This window comes from Lycium barbarum, chromosome 11, assembly GCF_019175385.1.
Source record: "Lycium barbarum isolate Lr01 chromosome 11, ASM1917538v2, whole genome shotgun sequence".
Taxonomy (NCBI): Eukaryota; Viridiplantae; Streptophyta; class Magnoliopsida; order Solanales; family Solanaceae; genus Lycium; species Lycium barbarum.
In genome coordinates this window covers 111,059,299-111,082,774 of record NC_083347.1, presented here as the reverse complement: position 1 = coordinate 111,082,774, position 23,476 = coordinate 111,059,299, and the positions used below count along the sequence as shown (strand labels likewise).

Below are 23,476 nucleotides of genomic sequence, written 5' to 3'. Positions count from 1 at the left end.
CGTATTTAAGCGTTTCAAAAACAGAGAGTTTGGCTTCTGGACATGGCAGTTTACGACCTGGTTTACGGTCCGTAAACCAGTTTACGGGCCGTAAACTGGGTCGTATTTAACCATATCAACATTTACAGAAAGTCTTGGCTAAGGGACCTGGTGGTTTACGACCTAGTTTACGGTCCGTAAACCAGTTTACGGGCCGTATCCTGGGTCGTTTTTAACCATCTCAACACTTAACAGAAACTTGAGATTTTTGACGCAATGAAAGACGATTGCACTATACGGTCCGTAAATCACTTTACGGGCTGTATAGTGCCACACACGACCACTGGGTGGAAATTTTCCGCGACTTTCTTATTTCCAATTTTTTCTTAATTAGCCATTCCCGACTTAATAAAGCATCATTTACTCAACTTTTCATCGTTCCACTCTTCATACAAGTACGGAGAAATTTCCGAGGTGTAACATTCTTCCCCCCTTTTGGAACATTCGTCCTCGAATGTTCGACACTCGGGGATTCTAGAAAATTTTTGCTAGAGTTCCCTTTGTAAATTGGGCACTACTAATTTACCACAACGACCCATAAAATCATCGCCTCACAGGGCTATATCACAATATCAACACATACACGGCCACGCACGACCAAAAATATTAAAACTAAAGTATACATACCGTATATCGTCGACGTTTCTTCTTGAGTTTCTTCCAGGGAGTGGAATAAATGCGGATATTTGATTTTCATCTTCTCTTCCGCTTCCCAAGTCATTTCTTCCCGATTGTTATTCCGCCATAGAACTTTGACTGAAGCAACCTCTTTGTTCCGAAGCCTTCGTACTTGTCTATCCAAAATGGCAATGGGCCTTTCCTCGTATGTTAGCTTCTCTGTTACTTGCACATCAGCAATCGGAACTATTCTCGTTGGGTCTCCCATACACTTGCGGAGCATCGAAACATGGAACATTGGATGCACAGATTCGAGCTCTGAAGGCAAGTCCAATTCGTAGGCTACTCGACCCACCTTACGGATAATTTTATAAGGTCCGATGTATCTTGGGCTCAATTTCCCCTTTTTACCAAATCTCATCACTCCCTTCATTGGCGAGACTTTCAAAAATACCCAATCGTTAGCTTGAAATTCCAAATCCCGTCGGCGGTTGTCCGCATAAGACTTTTGGCGACTTTGAGCTGTTAATAGTCGGTCTCGAATCACTTTAACCTTTTCAACCGCTTGTTGGATTACGTCGGGGCCTATCAATTGTACTTCTCCGGTTTCAAACCATCCAACTGGAGATCTGCATTTTCTTCCATATAAGGCTTCATACGGGGCCATTTGAATACTGGAATGATAGCTGTTATTATAGGAAAATTCAATAAGAGGCAAATGCTCATCCCAACTACCGCCAAAGTCCAATACACATGCCCGTAGCATATCCTCTAAGGTCTGAATAGTGCGCTCGGCTTGTCCGTCGGTCTGCGGATGGAACGCCGTGCTGAGCTTGACTTGGGTACCTAGACCTTCTTGAAAGGACTTCCAGAACTTGGCTGTGAACTGTGCCCCTCTGTCTGTGATAATGGCCAAAGGAATACCGTGAAGTCGTACAATCTCCTTGAGATACAATTTAGCATAATCTTCCGCTGAGTATGTGGTTCTAACGGGGAGAAAATGAGCTGATTTCGTGAGTCTATCCATGATCACCCATATAGAGTCACACTTCCCTCGCGTACGGGGTAATCCTACCACAAAATCCATATTAATTTCTTCCCATTTCCACGTAGGAATTTCCATTGCTTGCAATAAGCCTCCTGGCTTTTGATGCTCGGCTTTTACTTGCTGGCAATTCGGACATTGGGCTACAAATTCTGCTATATCCCGCTTCATGCCATCCCACCAATATATCGATTTAAGATCATGGTACATCTTGGTTGCACCTGGATGAATAGAATACCGGGAATAATGTGCTTCCTCTGAAATCCGTTGGCGCAAGTTTGCCACATCCGGTACACATAACCTATCCTGATATCTAAGAACCCCTTCTATGGAAACTTCGAATGGAGACTTTCCCTTTTCATGAGCTAGATCTCGATAATGGCTTAACTGAGGATCTTCATATTGTCGTTCCTTCACTTCTAGATTCAATGATGAAACTGTGGGGTTATTAACGCTAATAACTGCATCTCCTGAATCAATTGGCCGTACGCCAAGACTTGATAACCGATGGACCTCACGAACCATTTCTCGCTTTTCCGAAGGAACTCCACATAAACTACCCATCGATCGGCGGCTAAGTGCATCTGCCACTACATTCGCCTTTCCTGGGTGATACAGAATGTTCACATCGTAATCCTTCAGTAATTCTAACCATCACCTTTGCCGCAAGTTCAACTCCTTCTGTTTGAAAATATATTGAAGGCTTTTGTGATCCGTATAGATGTCCACGTGCACACCATATAAGTAGTGTCTCCATATTTTCAATGCATGAATGACCGCGGCTAATTCAAGATCATGAGTGGGATAATTCTGTTCATGCTTTCGCAACTGTCTTGAGGCATATGCAATGACTTTCCCATGCTGCATCAATACACAGCCTAATCCCACACCGGAGGCATCACAATATACTACGTAGCCATCTGATCCTTCTGGAAGTGTTAGCACTGGTGCTGAGGTCAACCTTGTCAACGGGGCTGAAATAGATGAGAAACCCTCTACAAATCTTCTATAATATCCTGCTAACCCAAGGAAACTACGAACTTCTGTGGGCGTCGTAGGCCTTGGCCAAGTCTTCACAGCTTCTATTTTCTGAGTGTCGACTCGGATACCATCATCTGAAATAATATGACCCAGGAATGCAACAGAATTTAGCCAAAACTCGCACTTTGAAAACTTTGCATACAATTCCCGATCTCGAAGAACACCAAGAACAATTCTTAGATGATCTGCATGTTCTGATTCTGTGCGAGAATATACCAGGATATCGTCGATAAACACTATCACAAAAAGGTCTAAGAACGGCCTGAACACATTATTCATCAAATTCATGAACACTGCCGGGGCATTCGTCAACCCGAACGACATTACTCGAAACTCGTAGTGACCATATCTTGTCCTGAAGGCAGTCTTGGGAATATCTGCTTCCCTAATTCTCACCTGATGATAACCCGATCTCAGATCTATCTTGGAGAACCATTTAGCACCTTGCAATTGATCGAACAAGTCGTCGATTCTGGGGAGGGGATATCTGTTCTTCACAGTCGCCTTGTTCAACTGTCTATAATCGATACACATTCGTAGCGACCCATCTTTCTTCCGCACGAACAAGACCGGTGCTCCCCATGGTGATGAACTGGGCCTAATGAAACCCTTTTCGAGCAAGTCTTTCAACTGTGCCTTTAGCTCCTTCAACTCTGCTGGAGCCATTCGATAGGGAGGAATAGAGATAGGCTTGGCGTCCGGCAATACATCGATGGCAAAATCAATTTCCCTTTCTGGAGGAAGACCTGGTAACTCATCGGGAAACACATCTGGGAATTCATTCACTACCGGAACCGACTGGAAAGTTGGCACTTCCGTTTCCGTATCATGAACCCGAACTAGATGACAAATGTAACCCTTGGCTATCATCTTCCTTGCCTTAAGGTAGGAAATAAACCTATCCTTTGGGGAAGCCGTATTACCCTTCCACTCAAGTACGGGCTCTCCCGGAAATTGGAATCGAACTACTTTTGTCCGGCAACAAACATCAGCATAGCACGATGCCAACCAATCCATACCCATTATTACATCGAAATCTATCATCTCAAGTTCAATCAAATTAGCTCTCGTCTGACGATCACATATAACCACTACACAGTCCATATATACTTGTCTTGCTATCACGGGATCACCAACCGGAGTGAATACCTCGAAAGGTTTAATTTGCTCAGGTCTCACCCCAACACAATCAGCGATATACGGAGTAATATATGAGAAGGTAGAACCCGGATCAATCAGAGCATATACATCACGGAAAAATAGAGTTAAGGTACATGTGACAACGTCTGGGGAAGACTCAAGATCCTGTCGCCCCGCTAAAGCATACACACGGGGCTGAACAACACCTGAAGTAGATGCTCCCCCTCTACCTCTGCCTCTACCTGCTGTAGTTTGAGGGGTCTGGGCTGTCGGGCGTGCTGAAGAAGAATCCGCTGCTGAACCTGTAGGCTGAGTCCCAGCTCTATCTCTCGCTGAGGGGCAATCTCTCATCATGTGACCAACTTGCCCGCAAGCATAACAAGCATCCGAACCCTGACGACACCGTCCGGAATGTAATTTGCCACACTGGCTACACCGCGGTACTGGAGGTCTCCTCTGACTAAAATCTCCCTGATACTGAGAACTTGGGGCCCTCGAACTCTGACCCTGCCCTGACTGGAAAGAGCGATCGAACCTTCCGTCTGAGAATCTGGGAGGCGCACTAGTCGCGGACTGACCTGAGTGCCTGGGATGTGTCTGTCTCGATCCCTCTCTATACTCACTGTTCTCTTCCATAGATCTAGCCCTCTTACCTTATCTTCTGTCACCATCACGATCACTTCTTTGCTGTCGTTGTCATTCCTCGAGATTCTGAGCATGGGCCTGTATCCGGGAAATATCCATCCCGTCTTGCAAGGAGGCCGTCAAACAATCTCTGTACAAATGTGGCCCCAGACCACTCACAAATCTATAGATCCTGTCTCCCATGTCGGCCACCATAGTCGGAGCATATCGAGCCAATGAGTTGAATTGCATGCTATACTCCCGGGCACTCATACCCCTTTGCTTTAAGTTCAGGAACTTGTCCGCTCTAGCTCGGCGGACTTCGGGTGGCAAGTAGTGACGAATAAAGGCATCTACAAACTCTTTCCACACGGGAGGTGGAACATTTTCTCCTCTTGTTATCACCCAATTCTTATACCATAACACCGCCACATCGCGGAGTCTATAAGAAGCCAACTCCACGGATTCGGTCTCGGAAGCATGGATAATCTCTAAAGTCCTCAACATCTCATCGATAAAATTTTGCGGATCTTCATCTGGCTTTGACCCAAAGAATTCTGGAGGATTTAAGGCCATAAAGTCACGGGCTCTCGTGCTAGCTGAACGATCCCTTGGACCCGCATCCTGTCGTTGTGCCTGAGCGGCAACCAATTGTGTCAATAAATAGATGGCCTCGGACACTTGTTGACCCGAAACACCCGGTGGAGGAATCGGAGCTGAGGCTCCTCCCTGCTCTCCTACATTGGGCGCGGCCTCACTTTGCAATTCGCTTTCCTCTACATTTGCCGGAGGCTCTCTTTCCGCCTGCCTCTTTGTCGTAGCTTTACCCTTCTGGGCAGCTGTAGCTTTTCCCTTTGGCGGCATTTTCTGAAACCATAACGCACTTTTAGGAACAACATAATCCTAAGCATGGCTCTATCGCACAATTTCATGAGAAGAAGGATGGTCATTTTCCTAAATGCCCTGTAGCCTCTTGTTTATTAGCGTGGCGCGCAACACGCCATAAACAAGACCCTACTAGACACGGCTCGTAGACACTTCCTAGGACGAACTGCTTTGATACCACTTCTGTCACGACCCAGTTAGGGGCCGCGACGGGTACCCGGAGCTAGTTACCGAGCACCGCTCACTCTACTACTTATCTTGCTCATTTAATACTCTTTTATCAATTTACATACCAGTTGTAGGAAAATCATAATTAAGCAAACATAAATACTTTATATACAATTGCCTTTCGGCTATCAAAATAATATACATGCATATGAAAACGTCTTGTGAGACCATCTAACCCACACTACGTATCTACGAGCCTCTACTAACATACTGTATATACATGGACGGAACAAGACTCCGTCGTGCCCAAAATATACATATACCAAAAGGATAATCCTAAGCACCTCCGGACAATGGAGTGCTTTCAACCAGCTGACTGCTACTGAGGATCTGGGCCAAGCTATCCTCTCTGTCTACCTGTGGGCATGAACACAGCGTCCGAAGAAAGGACGTCAGTACGAATGTTGTACTGAGTATGAGAAGCATAAACAATGAAAGAAAACATCAACAATATAGTGATCACATCAACATGAAATATCTGGATCTGTCTGATAATCATAAAGGAAATCATGCGTGCCATCTTACTCATACTCATCCTCATAACATATATGCATCATATGCAAGCTGCCCGTCCATGTCGGAACGGTGTGATAATCAATAATATTAGCCCGCGTCCAGGCCTCCCGCGTCCGGGGTACCATCTCATGCCGTCCACTAGTGGTGTCTGCCCATGCCCGAAGGTCATGGTGTATCCATATAGCTGCCCGCCTTGGCGGTGACTGCCCGGCCAACTAGGCACGGTGTGAAATGCTCATGTCATGATTATCATAAAATGCTCATAATAATAATATACTCATCATAAAATACTTATCTCATTGTAATACATGCATAAGGCTCAAGATCAACTTTATTCTATCGGGGTGACGTAAGGTCGTGATCCCCCGATTCCATTATGGAACAACTATTGATACTCTGCCTCACCTTGAAGGAACTAGTACATAAGGTGAGTGTAAGCGATAATTAACATCGTCATTATACTAGCATCATCATATCGTATTCCTCATCTTATATAGACATTAAGGAGTTAGACTCTTAGCCTTTCGGACTATAAGAACTCATGAAGAGAATAGGAATTTCATACTACAAGATTCATGCCATCAGAAGGAAAGGACTAGCCTCACATACCTGGTCGTTTAGCTATACTATCGCTCACTTGCTCTTCTTCAATATCACGTCGTTACCTTCATAAGAGAATTTGGATCAGCATCAGTAACTAACTACAAGAACGTATCGCTAATTGTAGGAAAGTCGGACAACGCTTCCTTCGTTCATACTACTTTTCTCATGCTTTATCTCAACTCTTAACATTCCTAACATTACTCATAATATCACAATCGACCATCGTCATTTACGTACATTTAGCAAATCCACCATTTTCCTCCAATTTCCCCATTTTTAGCCTTATGACTCGTCTTTGCGTTTAACGCTTGTTTCATGATGTAAACATCATTCATAATGTATTTGTACTCACAACACTCCAATATTCGCAGTTCAATTCCACTAGCATTCATTTACAACACTATTCACTCAATAATGACCCATTTCTATGTCCTTCTACATTTCAAGTGTCTAAGCTTTCCAATACTTCAAACAATATGGAATAATCATAAAACTTACCTTGGATGAAGGTTGAACAATCCTTAAGTTGAGATTCTTCACTTAGCCAAAACCCTAGTTCCACCCTTTGTGGGATTTCTTGACCTGGATGATCTTTTATGGTGTTCTTACACTTGATTTCATAAGTTTGGTGGTGTTGATCTTGATGTTCCTTGTGATTCTCTTGAATTCTTGTGGAGAAAATATTTGGAAAGTTCTAGAGGTCTCTTGAGTTGTGTTGATGAATAATGGAAGAACATGATGTCTAAGTCTTTTTTAATAATCCCAAAATCTGATCTTTAATGAATTCTCGTCGGGTGAACAGTGGTCGTAAACTGCAGTTTACGGACCGTATTTTGATTTACGGGTCGTCCACTGTGGTCGTATTTAAGCGTTTCAAAAACAGAGAGTTTGGCTTCTGGACATAGCAGTTTACGACCTGGTTTACGGTCCGTAAACTAGTTTACGGGCCGTAAATTGGGTCGTATTTAACCATATCAACATTTACAGAAAGTCTTGGCTGAGGGACCTGGTGGTTTACGACCTAGTTTACGGTCCGTAAACCAGTTTACGGGCCGTATCCTGGGTCGTTTTTAACCATCTCAACACTTAACAGAAACTTGAGATTTTTGACGCAATGAAAGACGATTGCACTATACGGTCCGTAAATCACTTTACTGGCCGTATAGTGCCACACACGACCACTGGGTGGAAATTTTCCGCGACTTTCTTATTTCCAAAATTTTCTTAATTAGCCATTCCCGACTTAATAAAACATCATTTACTCAACTTTTCATCGTTCCACTCTTCATACAAGTACGGAGAAATTTCCGAGGTGTAACAAAAATAATCAAGACCTTGTTTTTGTCTATAACCTTTAACAACAAGTCTTGCCTTATATTTGTCAATAGTGCCATCAGCTTTCATTTTTCTTTTAAAGATCCATTTCGAACCTAAGGGTTTGTTTCGAGGAGGAAGATCAACCAATTCCTATGTATGGTTGTTCAAGATTGATTTAATCTAACTATTGACTGCCTCTTTTCAAAATGGTGAATCCGAAGAAGACATGGTTTCTTTAAACGTTTGAGGCTCATTTTCAAGCAGAAACGTCACAAAATCCGGTCCAAAGGAAGTAGATGTCCTTTCGCGTTTGCTACGCCTTGGATCCTCCTTAGTTGGTGTATTTTTCTTTGGTTCTTCCGATGGTCATTTAGATCTCTCGCTCGACGATTCACATTCATTTTTATACGGATAAATATTTTCAAAAAAACTCAGCATTATCTGATTTAATTACCGTATTGACATGGATGTTGGGATCTTCGGATTTGTGAACCAAAAACTGACATGCTTTACTGTTGGGAGCATATCTAATAAAAACACAGTCCATAGTTTTTGGTCCTATTTTGACCCTTTTGGGTATTAGAACTTGTACTTTCGCTAAACACCCCTACACTTTGAAATATTTCAAGTTGGGTTTATTCCATTCCATTTTTCATATGGAATAGATTGTGTTTTGCTGTGGGGGCACTCTGTTGAGTATTCGGTTAGCTGTAAGGATAGCTTCCCCTAACAAGCTCTGTGGAAAATCGGAACTAATTAATAAGCGTTCATCATTTTCTTTAATGTTCGATTTTTCCTTTTCGTAATTCTATTGGATTGTGGTGTGTAAGGGGCAGTGGTTTGATGGATAATTCCGTATTCTAAGCATATCTCTACAAGAGGAGATTCATACTCTCCACCCCTATCACTTCTTATCATTTTTATCTTTTTATTCAATTGATTTTCAACTTCAGTTTTGTATTGCTTAAATGCTTCAATTGCTTCATCCTTACTATTAATCAAATAAACATAGCAATACCAAGTGCAATCGTCAATAATGGTTATGAAATATTTTTTCCCACTGCGAGATGGTATTGACTTCATATCACAAATATCTGTTTGAATTAAGTCTAAAGTATTTGAATTCCTCTCAATAGACTTATAAGGATGTTTAACAGACTTAGATTCAACACATATTTTATATTTCAATTTATTACACTTGAATTTAGGCAATACTTCTATGTTGAACAACTTCCGCAGGGTTTTGTAGTTGACATGTCCTAAACGAACATGCCATAAATCATTTGACTCCAATAAATAAGACGAAGCTGGAATTTTATTAATACTGTCAACAACTATTACATCGAGTTTGAAAGGCCCTCTGTGAGGTATCCCTTTCCAACATATATATCATTTTTGCTTACAACAACTTTATCAGATACAAAAACACATTTGAATCCATTCTTGACTAGTAGGAAAGTTGAGACTCAGTTCTTCCTAATTGTAGGAACATGAAGAACATTGTTGAGCATCAACACCTTGCCGGAAGTCATCTTCAGGAATATCTTCCCATATCCTTCAACCTTGACTGTTGTAGTATTCCCCATAGAAAGCTCTTCTTCGGGTCCCACTGGAGTATATGTAGCAAATGCTTCTTTGCACAAACATGTCGAGTGGCTCCAGAGTCAATCCACCACTCTTTTGGGTTCCAACTAAATTGCATTCCGTGAGCATAACACATAGATCATCAATGTCATCATCCTTTCCCACCATGTTTGCCTGATCTTTTTTCTTATTTTTCTTAGGGACCCGACAATCTGGAGCCTTATGTCTAGCTTTCCCACAATTATAGCAGTTGCCTTTGAATTTTTTTGTTTTGTTTTGTTCCTTCCTCTATCCTGAAGCCTTCTCCCATAATCGTTGAATTTCCACCCGACTTCCTTTCGGCAGCCTTGTTACCCTCCTCGATCTTCAAGCGAATCACAAGATCTTCCAGCAACATTTCTTGCGCTTGTGTTTTAGATAGTTTTTGAAGTATCTCCACGAAATAGGAAACTTCTCAATCACAACATCCACTTGAAATGCCTCATTAATTACCATACCTTCAGCAATAAGGTCATGGGTAAGGACTTTGAGTTCCCACCATCTTGTAGTCTAGAAAGTTGGCAACCACAAATTTTTTCAAGCATGCGTCTTCAGCTTTATACTTCTTTTCAAGTGCAATCCACAATTCTTTTTGATGTTTTCGCAGAACTGTAGACATTGTATAGATCATCCTCTAAAGCACTACGGATATAACCCTTGCACAAGAAATCCGAATGCTTCCAAGCCTCAACAACCATGAAACGCTGATTTTCTGGCATTCCTTCTTCAGGAACAGGAGGATCTTCATTTATGAAGTTTTGCATACCAAGAGTGGTCAACCAAAAGAACATTCTTTGCTGCTATCCTTTAAGTTAATTCCAGAAAATTTTCCTGGTTTCTCTGCCGGTGCCATGGCAGGTGCAACAGTTGATCGGCTTGACGATGCAACAGTCGTCGCCACCACATTCATTGCTGCAGCAGTCTCTGTTCCAGTAGAAACATTGACATCATTTTATATTGCCATTTTTCTTTTCACTGTAAATAGTTGACAGACAGTTTAATCAATGGCAAAAAAATAAAATAAAAAAAATTGAACAGTAAAAAGTTAAGATTTATATGTTCAAACTGTTTCACAACTTAACGATGAAGTTTTTATGTTCTTCAAATCATTTCATTCTTATGAACTTTAATAGAGTTTTTATATTCTTCAATTCGGAAAAGAAAAATTCAAGCGGAGAAGAAAACCAGAAAGGTTTTAATCTCCAGAAACAGAAAACAAATTATAAAAAATATATAATAATTTCCTTAAGATTGTTATTAAATTGTATTCGGAAAAATACTTAAACAGAAACTAAAAAAATAAACAAAGCAAATTCTGAAATTTAGAAGAACAGTATCTTAAAACAGATAATGAATTAAATTGAGCCCACTGAATGCACAATGTGCCCTTAAGGAAATTATTCCCCTCAATGTACCCGAGGTGTTGGAATATATCCTCCCAGGATAGAACGATTTACTCACCGTTGTAGCGTTACCGCAAACTCCGGTGACAACGAACTCATTCGATGGTTGTCAATCAACTCACTCGACGGTTGTCAATCACATGAATATTTTATGAAGTGCAAGAAGAAGAAAAGAAGAGAAGATCAGAAAATTCGTAAGGAATATCTGAGGACTAGCAGGTTATATATAGCCATGGAAGCGTTGGTTAAAAAAGGTTTGCACCCTTTAAGAAAAGTTGTGTTCTAACAGATGGCGGGAATATTTAAAATGAATCTGGGAAAAATGGGTCAGAAACGGATCCGGGTCTAATTAATTCGAGAACCCGGGTCATGATTTGGATAATTAATTAACAATTAAAATTAATTAAATTTGGTCCAAAAAGATTATCAATCAATCAAATCATTTGATCAAATCCAAATATCCGAAGCCGAGTCGAGCGACGGCGACGGCGCGAGGGGAGGTCCTGTTCTCAACTCTTTATGAGCTAGAACATGTGCTTCTACATATAAGCATAACAATTTTTCTTTCCACCACCTTTGTCGGAGAAATGCTTCATCCAACAAGCAAAGCAAAAAGGAATAATTCAAAAGTTCTATTTTCCCTACATATTTTTTCCCTCCATTTCTCATTCATCTAACACTTAAAACCCAACAGTACCTTGCATCACTCTTTGGATGTTTCCGTAGGCACTCGAACTACAACCTATCCATTTTTAATTTGTATTCCAATAGAAATATCACTACTAAAAAACCATTAAAACCGTCGTGAAAAACCTACCTCAGAGGTAGGACCGTAATATCTTGGTTAGTATGATCGGAAAATTCTAACCTCACGGTGTCGGTTTTTATTTTTATTTTTTATGCTTTTTGGAAAAACCAGACTTTAGGAGGTCGGTTTAAAATAACACAATTATAAAATGCACCACCCGATAATCAAACCCCCATCTTGACCGTGGAATTATACATTTCTACCACTAGACCATTAGTGCTTGTTGGTTTAAGACATTGGTTTTTCTTATTTGTTGTCACGACCCAACCCCGTGGGCCGTGACTAGTGCCCGAATTGGGCACCCGAACACAATCACAAATCCGAGTGGCAAACAGATAACTTATACCGACACAAATATCAAACACTGCCTCAGATTATATCAAACCCATCCAGGCATATAACAGAAGCCGACAAGGCGGTGTTTCATATTTATGAGATTTTCAAAGAAAATTTCGGCAGAGTTTCCTTTGTTTTTCGGACTATCCAAAATAACCCTGTACACAGCAAATACCAACAAAGGCCACACAGGGCCAACAGAACAACATATACATGTGCGAGCCGACAAGGCTGCCATAACGAATAGAGTCATGCAAACACATCCGTACAGAAGTAGGCACACACACCCACAAATACGTCTACAGACCTCTAAACAGACAAACCGAATCATATGGCGGGACAGGGCCCCGCCGTGCCCCTGAACAAATACATATATACATAGCGAACGAATATATATACCAAAATGTGTGCTCTGAAATGAGAAGAGCACTCCAAACAGCAGAAGAGGGTGTCCTAAATGGGTAGATCACCAAACTGTGCGTCTGTACCTGCGGGCATGAAACGCAGCCCCCCGAAGAAAGGGGGTCAGTACGAAATATGTACTGAGTATGCAAAGCAGAAAATACAGAAACAAATCTGAGGCATAAACGAAATAGTAGTACAGAACATAAGTATAAATCCAACATATCAAAATTTGTTTACTTTCAAAAATATGTAAGTCATGCGTAGGGTACAGAAGAATATGGTCGCCCGCCCGTCGATGGCGCCATAACACAGCATAACACCAGAATGTTTCAAATCTCCGTATCCCCGTCACATATCACAACATAACGCCATACACAGCATAACACCAAATATAGGTGGAACCCGACCCTCTTTTGCGAGTAGCTCGGTGAACCATAAACACAGCATAACTCCGGAGTATATCAAAGTGCGCACGATAACAGAACCGGCGAAAGATATAACAGAACGCACGAGCAGAGTCATGAGTAACCATATGCATAAAATCATTATCATAGACTCAAATATAAGTAAATGACCATACTTGAAATTCGAAATGATAATCATACCAAATTCTTTCAAAAGTCGTCCGAATTACATAAAGGAAAGTCGCGGGACCCACGGACGGGTATTGACCCGTGCCGGGCCCGCCTATGGAAAACATACTTATCATACGCCATACAAACTTCTACGAACATATCAAAGCAATCCGAGCCTTTCTGTGAAAGATATGGCGTTCAAAAAAATTTCGAAATTCCTTAAAGTGAAATCTTTTTATGCAAAGTTCGGAAAGCGATTATTTCAAAGACATAATGGTTCATATTTCATCAAATCATACATAAGAGTGTCAAGGGATACATAAGGGTCATAACATGCTCGGATTTCGAATCTTAGAATTTTCCTCAAGGCTTATAATCTAGCCTATTGAAAACTAAGGCATGCCAAAAGAAAGAAGGGTTGCGCTTTACATACCTCGTACGCACTCCAAGATAGCCAATCTAAAGTAAATCCCAATCTACGCCTCGGGCTCCCCAAGGTCTACAAATATGCCAACGAATATCCAATATTAAACATAGGCACTTAAGCCATTCATTCCAAACTAACATTAAATTCTACAGAAAATTCGGCAGCATTTCCCCTGTAAATAGGCCAACCCGAGAATTTAACTCGCTCAAAATCAACAACAACAACCACAATAACCAACCTAGCAACTCCAATAACCAATCCGAAAGACAATATTACATTAATACTCTCTTTTTCATCATTCGACAACTTTCCAAATATTCAATTCAACGGCTTACCTTCAAGCCAACATCAACGCCTATACAATCAAATACTAACCCAAACCCATACTAACAACATTCAAGAACATTCTAAGCAATTCACATAATATTTTCAACGATCCAACAATTTCTCCAAATTGGGCCGAAAACAGCCCCAAAAACCGAGAGCAGCCCCTTTACCACATTCCTCATTTTTAAGTCATGATTTGTATCAACAATCCACACTATAACGATATAATTCTCATAAATATAAAGATTGCATTAATTTCACAAAATTCTCCAAATCAGTCCGCAACATTCACCATATTAATTTGGGACATTAAACTCTCATTTCCAAACTAGAATTCATAACGACGACAACTAAAACACTAAGCGATATTGATTCATCCTTTGCCAAACATTGGGGCTATACACGGCCACACTACACACATACACATATATTGATGATTTTTATTCTCTTCTCCACTCTACAACAATCAAACATGCTACAAAAATTTTATTCATTAACCCAATCACACACCCATTTACACGGCTAGCTCCCCAAGCACACAACCCACTTCCAACATACAATATTTCACTAATTTCATCCATATTAACATACCACAATATGCATAAAACATTTATAGCCCATAAAACAATAGAAATTCTTACCTTTGTTCTTTACTCCACAAGAAAGTTAGGGTTTGCGATTTACAAAAATGGATGGTTTGATCGCTCCAATAATGCTTCCACGCTACTTAGGGATCTCCAAATAGTGGGTTAACACCAAGGAATTATTTTTGGGAAGGCTAGAAATGGGGTTGGATTTTTCTCCTCTTGGCCGTGAACAGTGGCGCGTGAACAGTGCGCGGCATGAACAGTGCGCGTGAACAGTGCGCCACCATGAATAGTGGCGCCGTGAACAGTGGCGCCGCCTTGAATAGTGGCTCCGGGAACTTCTCTCTCTCTCTCTAAGCTTGAGAGCCCTTCTCTCTAACTCTAAGTTTTCTCAAGTTTGAAAGATGATAAATGAGTTCCTTAGTCATCAATTTGACTTAAATATCATGCCTACTAGTTGGACACATGTCCCACTCATGGCTTGAGCCCATCAAATTTGGCCACATGTCTTGGTGGGGCCACACGACCACTAGTGCCTAATTAGTGAATAATTAATTTTTAATCCCCACTTAATAATCTAATCATGGTTAATTAATCCCTAATATCCATTAATATTTATACACTAAGTAAAATTTATAAGCAATTCATGTTCTAATAGAAACCGGAAATTAAAGATTTCTACTTCGTGCCCGAAAATGATCCCGTCTTTAACTTGAGTCGATTTGCTTGCGGGTAATTTGTCGTATAAATGTACGGGGTATAACATTTGTACTCTTCAAATTCATTTTTTTTGCGAGAAAATTGACCTCATTTTTTTTTTTTTTTTGCAACAACAACCCTCTTGAGGTCGATATTTTGCAAAAAAAAAAAAAGTTATTAAAAAAGAACCGACCTCCTGAGGTAGGATTTTAATTAAAAAAAAAAAGCCGACCTCTGAAGGTCGGTTCCTTTAAAAAAAAATCCTTGCAAAAACCGACCTTCGGAGGTCAATTTTTTCAGACTTCTTTTGAGGTTGGTTTCTGGAGGTCGATTTTGATAGCTTTTTAGTAGTGAATTTGGGTAGGGAAGTGTATCTCAAGTTAAAGTTTTAAAGTTAAAAAGGATTGTGCATCACAATACTAAAAATTAAATTACAAGAGAAAAGAAAAGAAAAGAAAAGAAAAGAAAAGAAAAGAAAAGAAAGAGCGTGAAATTGTAGGAGAATTTTATGTAATTTAGATTGTAATATCATGTATGCATGTGAAGATTTGAAGGAATAGAATATTAGAATTCCTATTGCAAAAGAACTCACACGGATACAAGAAGAGCAACGTATTATTACGCATCCAAGGGTATAGCTTAGTGGTCAATGAAGTGAGAGGTGAACCATAGCGTCTCATGTTCAAGTCTCGACAAAGGCAAAATACATTAGGTGATTTCTTCCCATTTACCCGGTGCCTATGCTGATCGGAGGTAGCAAATACCCAATGTCCGAATATTCATACATGATTGCTATGAAAGCTAATTAATCAAGAAGATTTGCCATATCTCTTATGAAGACTTACTTCAAATGGTTTAGGCATATTTTCAGTCTTGATTTCTTGGAGAGTAGAAAGAAATTCTAAACCATCTGGGAGCAATAGCTTCTCGCAATTATTGATTTTGAGATGAGAAAGTCTTGACATGGCCTTGTCTTCGACAGTCCATTTCTCCAAGAAGAACAAATTCGAGAGTTCCAAATGTTTGAGCTCGGGGAAACCTGAAGCAGAACAAACCATCTCTGTCCCTATAAAAGCATCATCATGAAGTACTAGACGCCGTAGTCTCGGAAGCTTTTCAAAAGTTGTCATTGGATCTTCCTTAAGTTGCGCGCTACTAAGGACTATCTCTGTGAATCTTTCGGAGATCAGATTGTATCGTGGCAGGTGGCCAATACAACCCTCGAAGGATAATATCGGTGGAACACCGAGTGCCAATAACTGCCGCAAAACATCATGCCTCGTTTCTGTATAACAGTCAAAGTTTTTTATTTCAATGGAGGAACGAAGCCATTTTTCCGGAGCAACTTTCATATGGCTGGTTATTGACTGAAGGTCCTCATGGCTCCCTTCGATCTTAGTATGTAGGTCGCGGACTTTTGTCAATTTGAAGAGATCGCAAATTTCACACGCATTTGAGGTGAAGTTCGTAAGTGTCTGAAGCTTTGTCAATTTATCCAATCGAAACTTTTTGCCATTTCTCATTTGGAATGCTGGTGGAAGATAGAGATGCTGCAATCCTCCCATCCTCTGCAGCGCATTTGGGATGATAATCTTGCATGAATCTTTGATTCTCAAATCAAGGACTTGCAAGAATGTCAAGTTCCTGATAGATGATGTCAACGCGTCTAGGAAACATCCTTTGAAACTTAGGTACCTCAAGAGTGATAGAGCGAAAATACCTACTGGTAGTTTCCTCCCTCGGAAGTCTATGTTGTCGAAATCAAGAATCCTGAGTGCCTTGAATTTCTTGAGTTCCAACATTATGGACGGAAATACCAACTCCTCTACTTGTTGATGCACATTTGCCCTTATGATTCGAAGACTCCGGAGTTTTCCAGCTAATTCGGGTGTGAATTGAGGACTATGCTTCCCGAGATAAATGACTATACGACGAGTTGTGCCAAAAGAAAATGAAGGCGGAATATCTCCGCTTCGTAAATCAATGACCTTCAAAAGGCTCCTCTCTTCCGCTTTCAAGAGGCACATATCTCCCATTAGTCCAACAAGGCGGCAGGACTTGACATCAACTAGTTGTTCCACGTCAATCATGCGTTTATGTGCTAGAATCATCAAAATCTCTTGTGTTAAGTCCAAGAGTGTCATCATTCTTCCACATTCACGTGATGATATCAATCCTTCAATTGTCCATAAGTGAGATAATTTCTCTGGTTCTATCTCCGGGTCTTCTCTAAAATGGCTCAAGTAGAGAAAACACAGTTTCAAATGATCTGATAGATCATCATAACTTGGAGTCATAACATTGTATAGATGTGATCGGGCATTTTTTTGCACGATCTCCCACTCTTTTTCATCCTTCTTTGCCAATAGTTTTGCAAGTGCAATAATCGCGCCTGGTATACCTTCACACTGTTTTACTAGTTCCCTACCAATTTTCTCCATCGATGATTTGATTTCAGCTTCTGTAAAAGGGAAAGACCATATGTTATAGGCACTGAAAGGTACATGCAATGAAAGGGATTCAGTTCGTCGGTAAGCTAGACTACATTAATAGGGTAAAAAGCAATGTTGGTTATACATATATGAAATTTTGAAAATACATATTCAAATAGCAGTTGTAGCATTTTTTGAATCCCCTTATTAGAATCCTGGCTTTGTTAATGGTAATAGAATATCCCTTTTCTCTCTTATATTGGACAATCTACTTTTTCGTTCTCTATAGAATTTACATGATAAATGCATTATTTAGAAATCTTGCAAGTAACAAACAAAAGAGTGTTTTATACTCTTATTGTACTTCATCTCTTTAATTGTAACATGATATACCTGGATCCTTTCCGGGAAATGCTGCCCTTTTTAGTAAGTCCCAACTGTGTTCTTCTGTTAAAGGCCTCTTCTCATGTATGTAACACGTCTGAATGATGTTTTCCGCTACTTCTCTTGCTCGAGTTGTAACCAGTATTCTGCTACCGTTAGCTCCCACAGCCAAACGTAGTCTCTGCCAATCATCAATGGAGCATATGTCTTCTATAACAACCGAATCACAGATGATCTTCTCCCGGAGCCACTGGATCTTGCCAAAAGACCAATTTTTTCGATTTCATCCACGATCTGATAAACCAGGTCCACGATGTCCCTCGCTCCGTCGCTTAGCATCTGAGTATCTGCTGATAGATTTCGTAGGGAATCCTCGAGAGATTGAGCAATATCGCTGATATCGCTGTTTGCTCCAACTAAGTCTGTTTCTTCAGCCAAGGTCAACTGTCTGAGCATTCTAACCGCGAGGAGGAGAACTAGTTCCGCCATTGCCTTGATCCTCAAAGCTATTCTTTGGCTTAATAAACCTGCAAATTCTTAATATCAGTCTAAGCTTGCACTAAAAGAAGAGTGAAAAAAAAAAAAAAAGACAAGTTCATTCACAAGAATATTACTCACCTGCTTAAAGTAGCTCTTCTCCTTGGATTTGCGGTAGTGGTATTGAGGTACTCCCTCCGTTTCAATTTGCTTGTCTAGTTTTGACTTGCACGGAGTTTAAAAAAGTAAACTTTTGAATCTTGTGGTTTTAAATTAAATATATATAGAATGTATTAAAATGACCTTTAATTTTTAGATCTTAAATATGTCATGTGAAAAGTTAGAATTACAAAGTTGCCAAAAAATGAAAGAGGAATTCTTTTTTAACAGATATATATTGAAACAGAGGGAGTAATATATATTGTGGCAAAGAGTTGATTGACTTTTACTTATTGATCTGCCTTGTACGTATTTTCTCTTTTGATCTTCACAGAATGAAGTACCACAAGCTTGAGCAATTATAAGGGATAAATTAGATAGCATGACCAGTTTTTTAGGGGACAATTAAAGTTTAACTACCCTTTTCAAATGTAATTGACAAGTCAGTCATTTTTAAAGCAAAAATAAAATTTGGACAAAAATTACGGGTAGCTAAACTATGGTTATGTTTGTAAAAAGTTGGTACCGACAAAAAGAAAGCTTTTTTTTGCACGGATTGCCCTTTATTTGGGCTGGTCTTTAATTTTTGCCCTTCAAATTGGTGGTCTTTAAATTTTACCCCTCGCCTAACACCTCAAGGTTGTGGGTTCGAACCCCAGCTTAATTAAAAAAAATAAAAATCTCAAGGCAGATTTTCACCAGGCAGAATTTGCACGGGCAAAAATTCTGCCTGTGCAGGCCAAATTCTGCTTGAAGAGCTGAATTTAAAGACCACCATTTTGAGGGGTAAAAATTAAAGACCACCCCAACTAAGGGCAATCCTGCAAATTGCCCTAGTAAGACCTGTCTCCTTTTTTTCTGGGTCAAGAGAACTTCTTTTTTTGTTTAAATTAATATCAACTGGCCTAGATCTTAAACTTAAAAGTGGGTTTTGATCCTGGAAAACCAGGCGACACCTTACTGAACCAATCGTTGACCACAATGTCGGAGCTAGAGCTCCGGCCAGCTGTGGAAAGGCTTCGATTTTCAGTTCTGGCAAAAGAAACAGCACGATTGTCTATAGTGAACGACCATTTATATGCTATACAGGGAGAGCTGAATCAGATACAACTTTTGAAAGGAGACATACAATGCATAAGCGGATTCGAAGACAAAGTATGGCGACTTGGATACCTTACTTATCAGGTCGTGGATATCATCGAAACTTATCACTCGTCAACAAAAACAGGAATACTTAAAGGCATCAAAACGATATTTATGAGAGGCATTGAAATTGCTAATGAACTCCAGCAAATCAGGTCCAAGATTGAGCAAATTTCCGATGAGATCCTTGAAGATGCTGCCAAAGAAAAAGATCGCGGTAAAATGAGAAACTTCTACGGTCAAGGTAAAAAGAGCGGTCGTCCTGTTTTGCCCAACAACCTATTTGGAGATGAAGTTCAAATGAACAGCCTATTTGGGCTTGAAAAAGACAAAGAGAAATTGGGCCAAGTTCTATTATCTGGAACCAGATCAGACATCCCTGAGTCGTCGTCCTCCCAATTTCCGGTCCCAATAATCCCAATATGCGGAGTTGTTGGCTCAGGCAAAACGACTCTTGCTAAGTTGATATACCATGATCCAATTGTTTGTAAGGAGTTTGGGTCTCGCCTCAGCTGGATTGATGTATCCGGTGGAGACATACTTCAAAAAATACATGAATCTGTTCTTTCCCAGGAAAGTCTGACACACAAAGTGTTCCAGAAAAGCCTAATTGTGCTAGATGATGTACGGTCCATTGAAGCTTGGGAAACCTTGAGCACAAACTTGCCACGAGTCGAGACGGGCAGCAAAATACTGGTAACTACTCGAGCAGGATATATAGCAGAATATATATCTCCAAAGCAATACATCCATAAAATGAAGCCCTTGAACGAGGATGATAGCTGGGCTTTGTTTACGGAGGTGTACACTTCGCGACATCCAGGTATGTTCATTTTCTATCTTAAGTTTATATTATATTTTTATACTCTTAATAAAAGAGTTCCAGCCACCAATCTAACGTTAGAAGAAAACATTTTCCCGACAAGATAGTTTCCATGGGAAATGACTTCTGCCACACCAATACTCTTAAAGTGGTATAATTACAAGTGAAGTGTCATGTAGTTTGCATAGACTTAGTTTGTTTTCTTTCATCCCAACCACGTATCTGATTCATGTCATTCTTGTAGGATCTTTAACGGACGAAATGATAAATAAGGGGAAGGAAACGGTAAAAACTTGTGGGGATCTACCACAGCTTATCAAGGAACTTGCATTGTTCTTGGCATCTGAAAATACAGAGTGGAATATGGTGCATAAATACACCCAAACATGTATGTCCAAATTCTTTTCTACAGTTTATAATGAATTATCAGCCCACTTGAAACCGTGTTTCTTTTACTTGGGTCTTTTCTTAGAAGATCAAGTGATAGATCCCGAAAGGTTGTCCCATTTGTGGATGATTGAATGCTTATTGTCAACACGAGAATGTGATAGAGGGAAGAGAATGATGGACGTGACAGAACAATATCTGAGAGAGCTGGAACTTAAGGGCTTGGTAGAGGTGCAAGAAGAGGAAGTCCCTTTCACCCAAAAATTCAAGGGTTGCAGTATCGTTAAAGGTATTGAGAAATTATGTCTCTCAAGTGGTGAACGAAAACGTTTTCTTAAAGTCATAGATTTAAAGCAAAGCGACTGTTCACTCTCCTCGATTGAATCACATCGACTAGTGATATCACTTGGGGATTATGGAGTAGTTGTGGGTCCTCAAGTTGCTGAAAAAGTTAGGACTCTTCGTATTGTTGGAAACAAGCTGATAGAAGAAAAAGAATTTGTTTGGCCGGCTGAAATGCTTAATCTTAAGAAGTTCAGAGTACTCAGGATTCTTGATTTTGATAGGATTGATTTTCAAGGGCAAAAATTACCGCCGGGCATATTTGACCTGGTGCTATTGAGATATTTGAGTTTTAAAGGGTGTGTCCTGGAGGGATTGCCGTCATCTATTAGCCAATTGTCGTCATACTTGCAAATTCTTGACTTGAGAGTGAAAGATTCATCCGAAGTGAAAATTGCAAACGTGCTAGAGAAGCTGGTGAGATTGAACCATTTGTATCTTCCACTGAGATTTCGAACTCCAAAAGGAGAAAAATTGCGATTGGATAGCTTGACGGAACTTGAAACCCTGGTGAACTTCAACACAGGATTGTGCAGAGCTAACGATGTCTTGAAACTTTGTAAACTCCGGCACTTGACAGTGAAGGTGGAAGGGAATTTTGAGGACTTCGAGTCAATCACCAATTACATGAAAACAACTTCAAATAATTTGCTGCATTCTTCCATTGACATCATAAATATGGATTGCTATGCAGAGGAAAGGCATTCAGTTCTTCGACAATTGTTACAGTGTCCTGCTGGTCGAATCATACACTTTGAGGGATATATTGGATGCTTGCCATCATATGCAAAAATCTCCCAAAGTTTCACTCAGCTAATTCTCAAGAAATCTGATCTTAGAGAAGATCCAATGTCGATGTTGGAGAAACTCCCTAATTTAGGGGGCCTAGTCCTCTCTGATGATGCTTATACGGGGAAGGTGATGGCCTGTTCTGCTTTGGGTTTCCCAAAATTCAAACGCTTAGAACTCTTAAATTTGCCCTTCCTCGAAAAATGGATGGTGGAAGATAAAGCCATGCCTCAACTTTCCACCCTAAAAATTAGTAACTGCAGCAAACTGGAAATCCTCCCTAAATGTCTGCAAATCCGTGCTTCCGGGCATTCGTTGGAGATCATTTGGCCTGAAAGGGAAGGGCATATGGGCTCCCCAAAGGGAGCGGAATGTGGTTCAGAAACCGGACCCCCTTCGGCGAAGAAATACACTATATTTAGAAGGTTAAAATCATTGTTGAGCCGAGGGTTTATCAGAAACAGCCTCTCTACCCCACAAAGGTAGGGGTAAGGCATATTGTTGTTGTTGTTGTTGTTGTATAGTAGATGTTGAATCCCCTTAGCTTCTTTGTGTGTTTACTTCTCTTATATTTTGAATTCCTGTAGTAAAAATTCAGGCTCCGCCACTAGGGAAATGAAACTCCCATAAGTTCATAATGAGCTATCATTCAGTTTGATAACTATTAATAAGGCATTGCTGAAACAATATTTTCTAATCCTCTTTCCTCTTTTTGCATTTCCAGTAAGACTTCTTATTATACTGCTCTTTTCAATTTTACTAGTTAATTTTACTGGTTACTGCTCTTTTTGCTTTCATATGATTGTTGCTTTAGACAGTAAGATTTTCGAGGATCAATTTATCAAAAGAAATGCAACACCTAGAACTTGGTGAACTGTTTACAGTTGAAATTAGCTTTGCCATTACAATATATCCTGCAAATGGCACCCCAGGGTTTACTTCAAGTGGCAAAGGTTGAGAGACTTGTGACTTAGGTCACAGGTTCGAGCCCTGCGCTATGTGAGTTAAGCTTGGAATTTAAGTGGAAAAGGGTAAATGGGCAGGCTTATTATCCTAAAGTTTCGAAAGCTGCAGTTGATCCTAAGAGTTGACTCCAAAAGGATTTCTCGATCATTAAGAAAAAAAGCGTCCTGCAAATAGTGATTAACTTGAAACATAGAATAGGAGACTATAAAATAGCTGAACACAGAGGAATTATCCAACTTCAGACTGATGTGAATTCAATCTAGACATAAAGTTCTGAAGGGAAATTATATAAAAATTAATAACCATCAAACATATGTTCCTGTTCAAA

General features: G+C 40.2%; 2 protein-coding genes across 2 annotated transcripts; one reads left to right on the top strand and one right to left on the bottom strand.

Annotated features, from left to right (window-relative positions):
- Positions 1 to 16,055: 16,055 nt before the first annotated feature.
- On the bottom strand, positions 16,056 to 19,476 carry LOC132620115 (probable disease resistance protein RF9). Its single transcript, XM_060334818.1, has 5 exons — positions 19,398 to 19,476; positions 18,681 to 18,754; positions 18,525 to 18,621; positions 18,072 to 18,344; positions 16,056 to 17,704 (listed from the first exon to the last, which is right to left on the bottom strand). Exons 1-5 carry the CDS (start codon positions 19,474 to 19,476, stop codon positions 16,056 to 16,058), a joined length of 2,172 nt encoding a protein of 723 aa, XP_060190801.1.
- A 133-nt stretch (positions 19,477 to 19,609) lies between these two features.
- On the top strand, positions 19,610 to 22,879 carry LOC132617239 (protein RECOGNITION OF PERONOSPORA PARASITICA 7-like). The gene is made up of 2 exons (XM_060332210.1): positions 19,610 to 20,664; positions 20,909 to 22,879. Exons 1-2 carry the CDS (start codon positions 19,680 to 19,682, stop codon positions 22,666 to 22,668), a joined length of 2,745 nt encoding a protein of 914 aa, XP_060188193.1. The 5' UTR covers positions 19,610 to 19,679; the 3' UTR covers positions 22,669 to 22,879.
- The last annotated feature ends 597 nt before the right edge of the window (positions 22,880 to 23,476 follow it).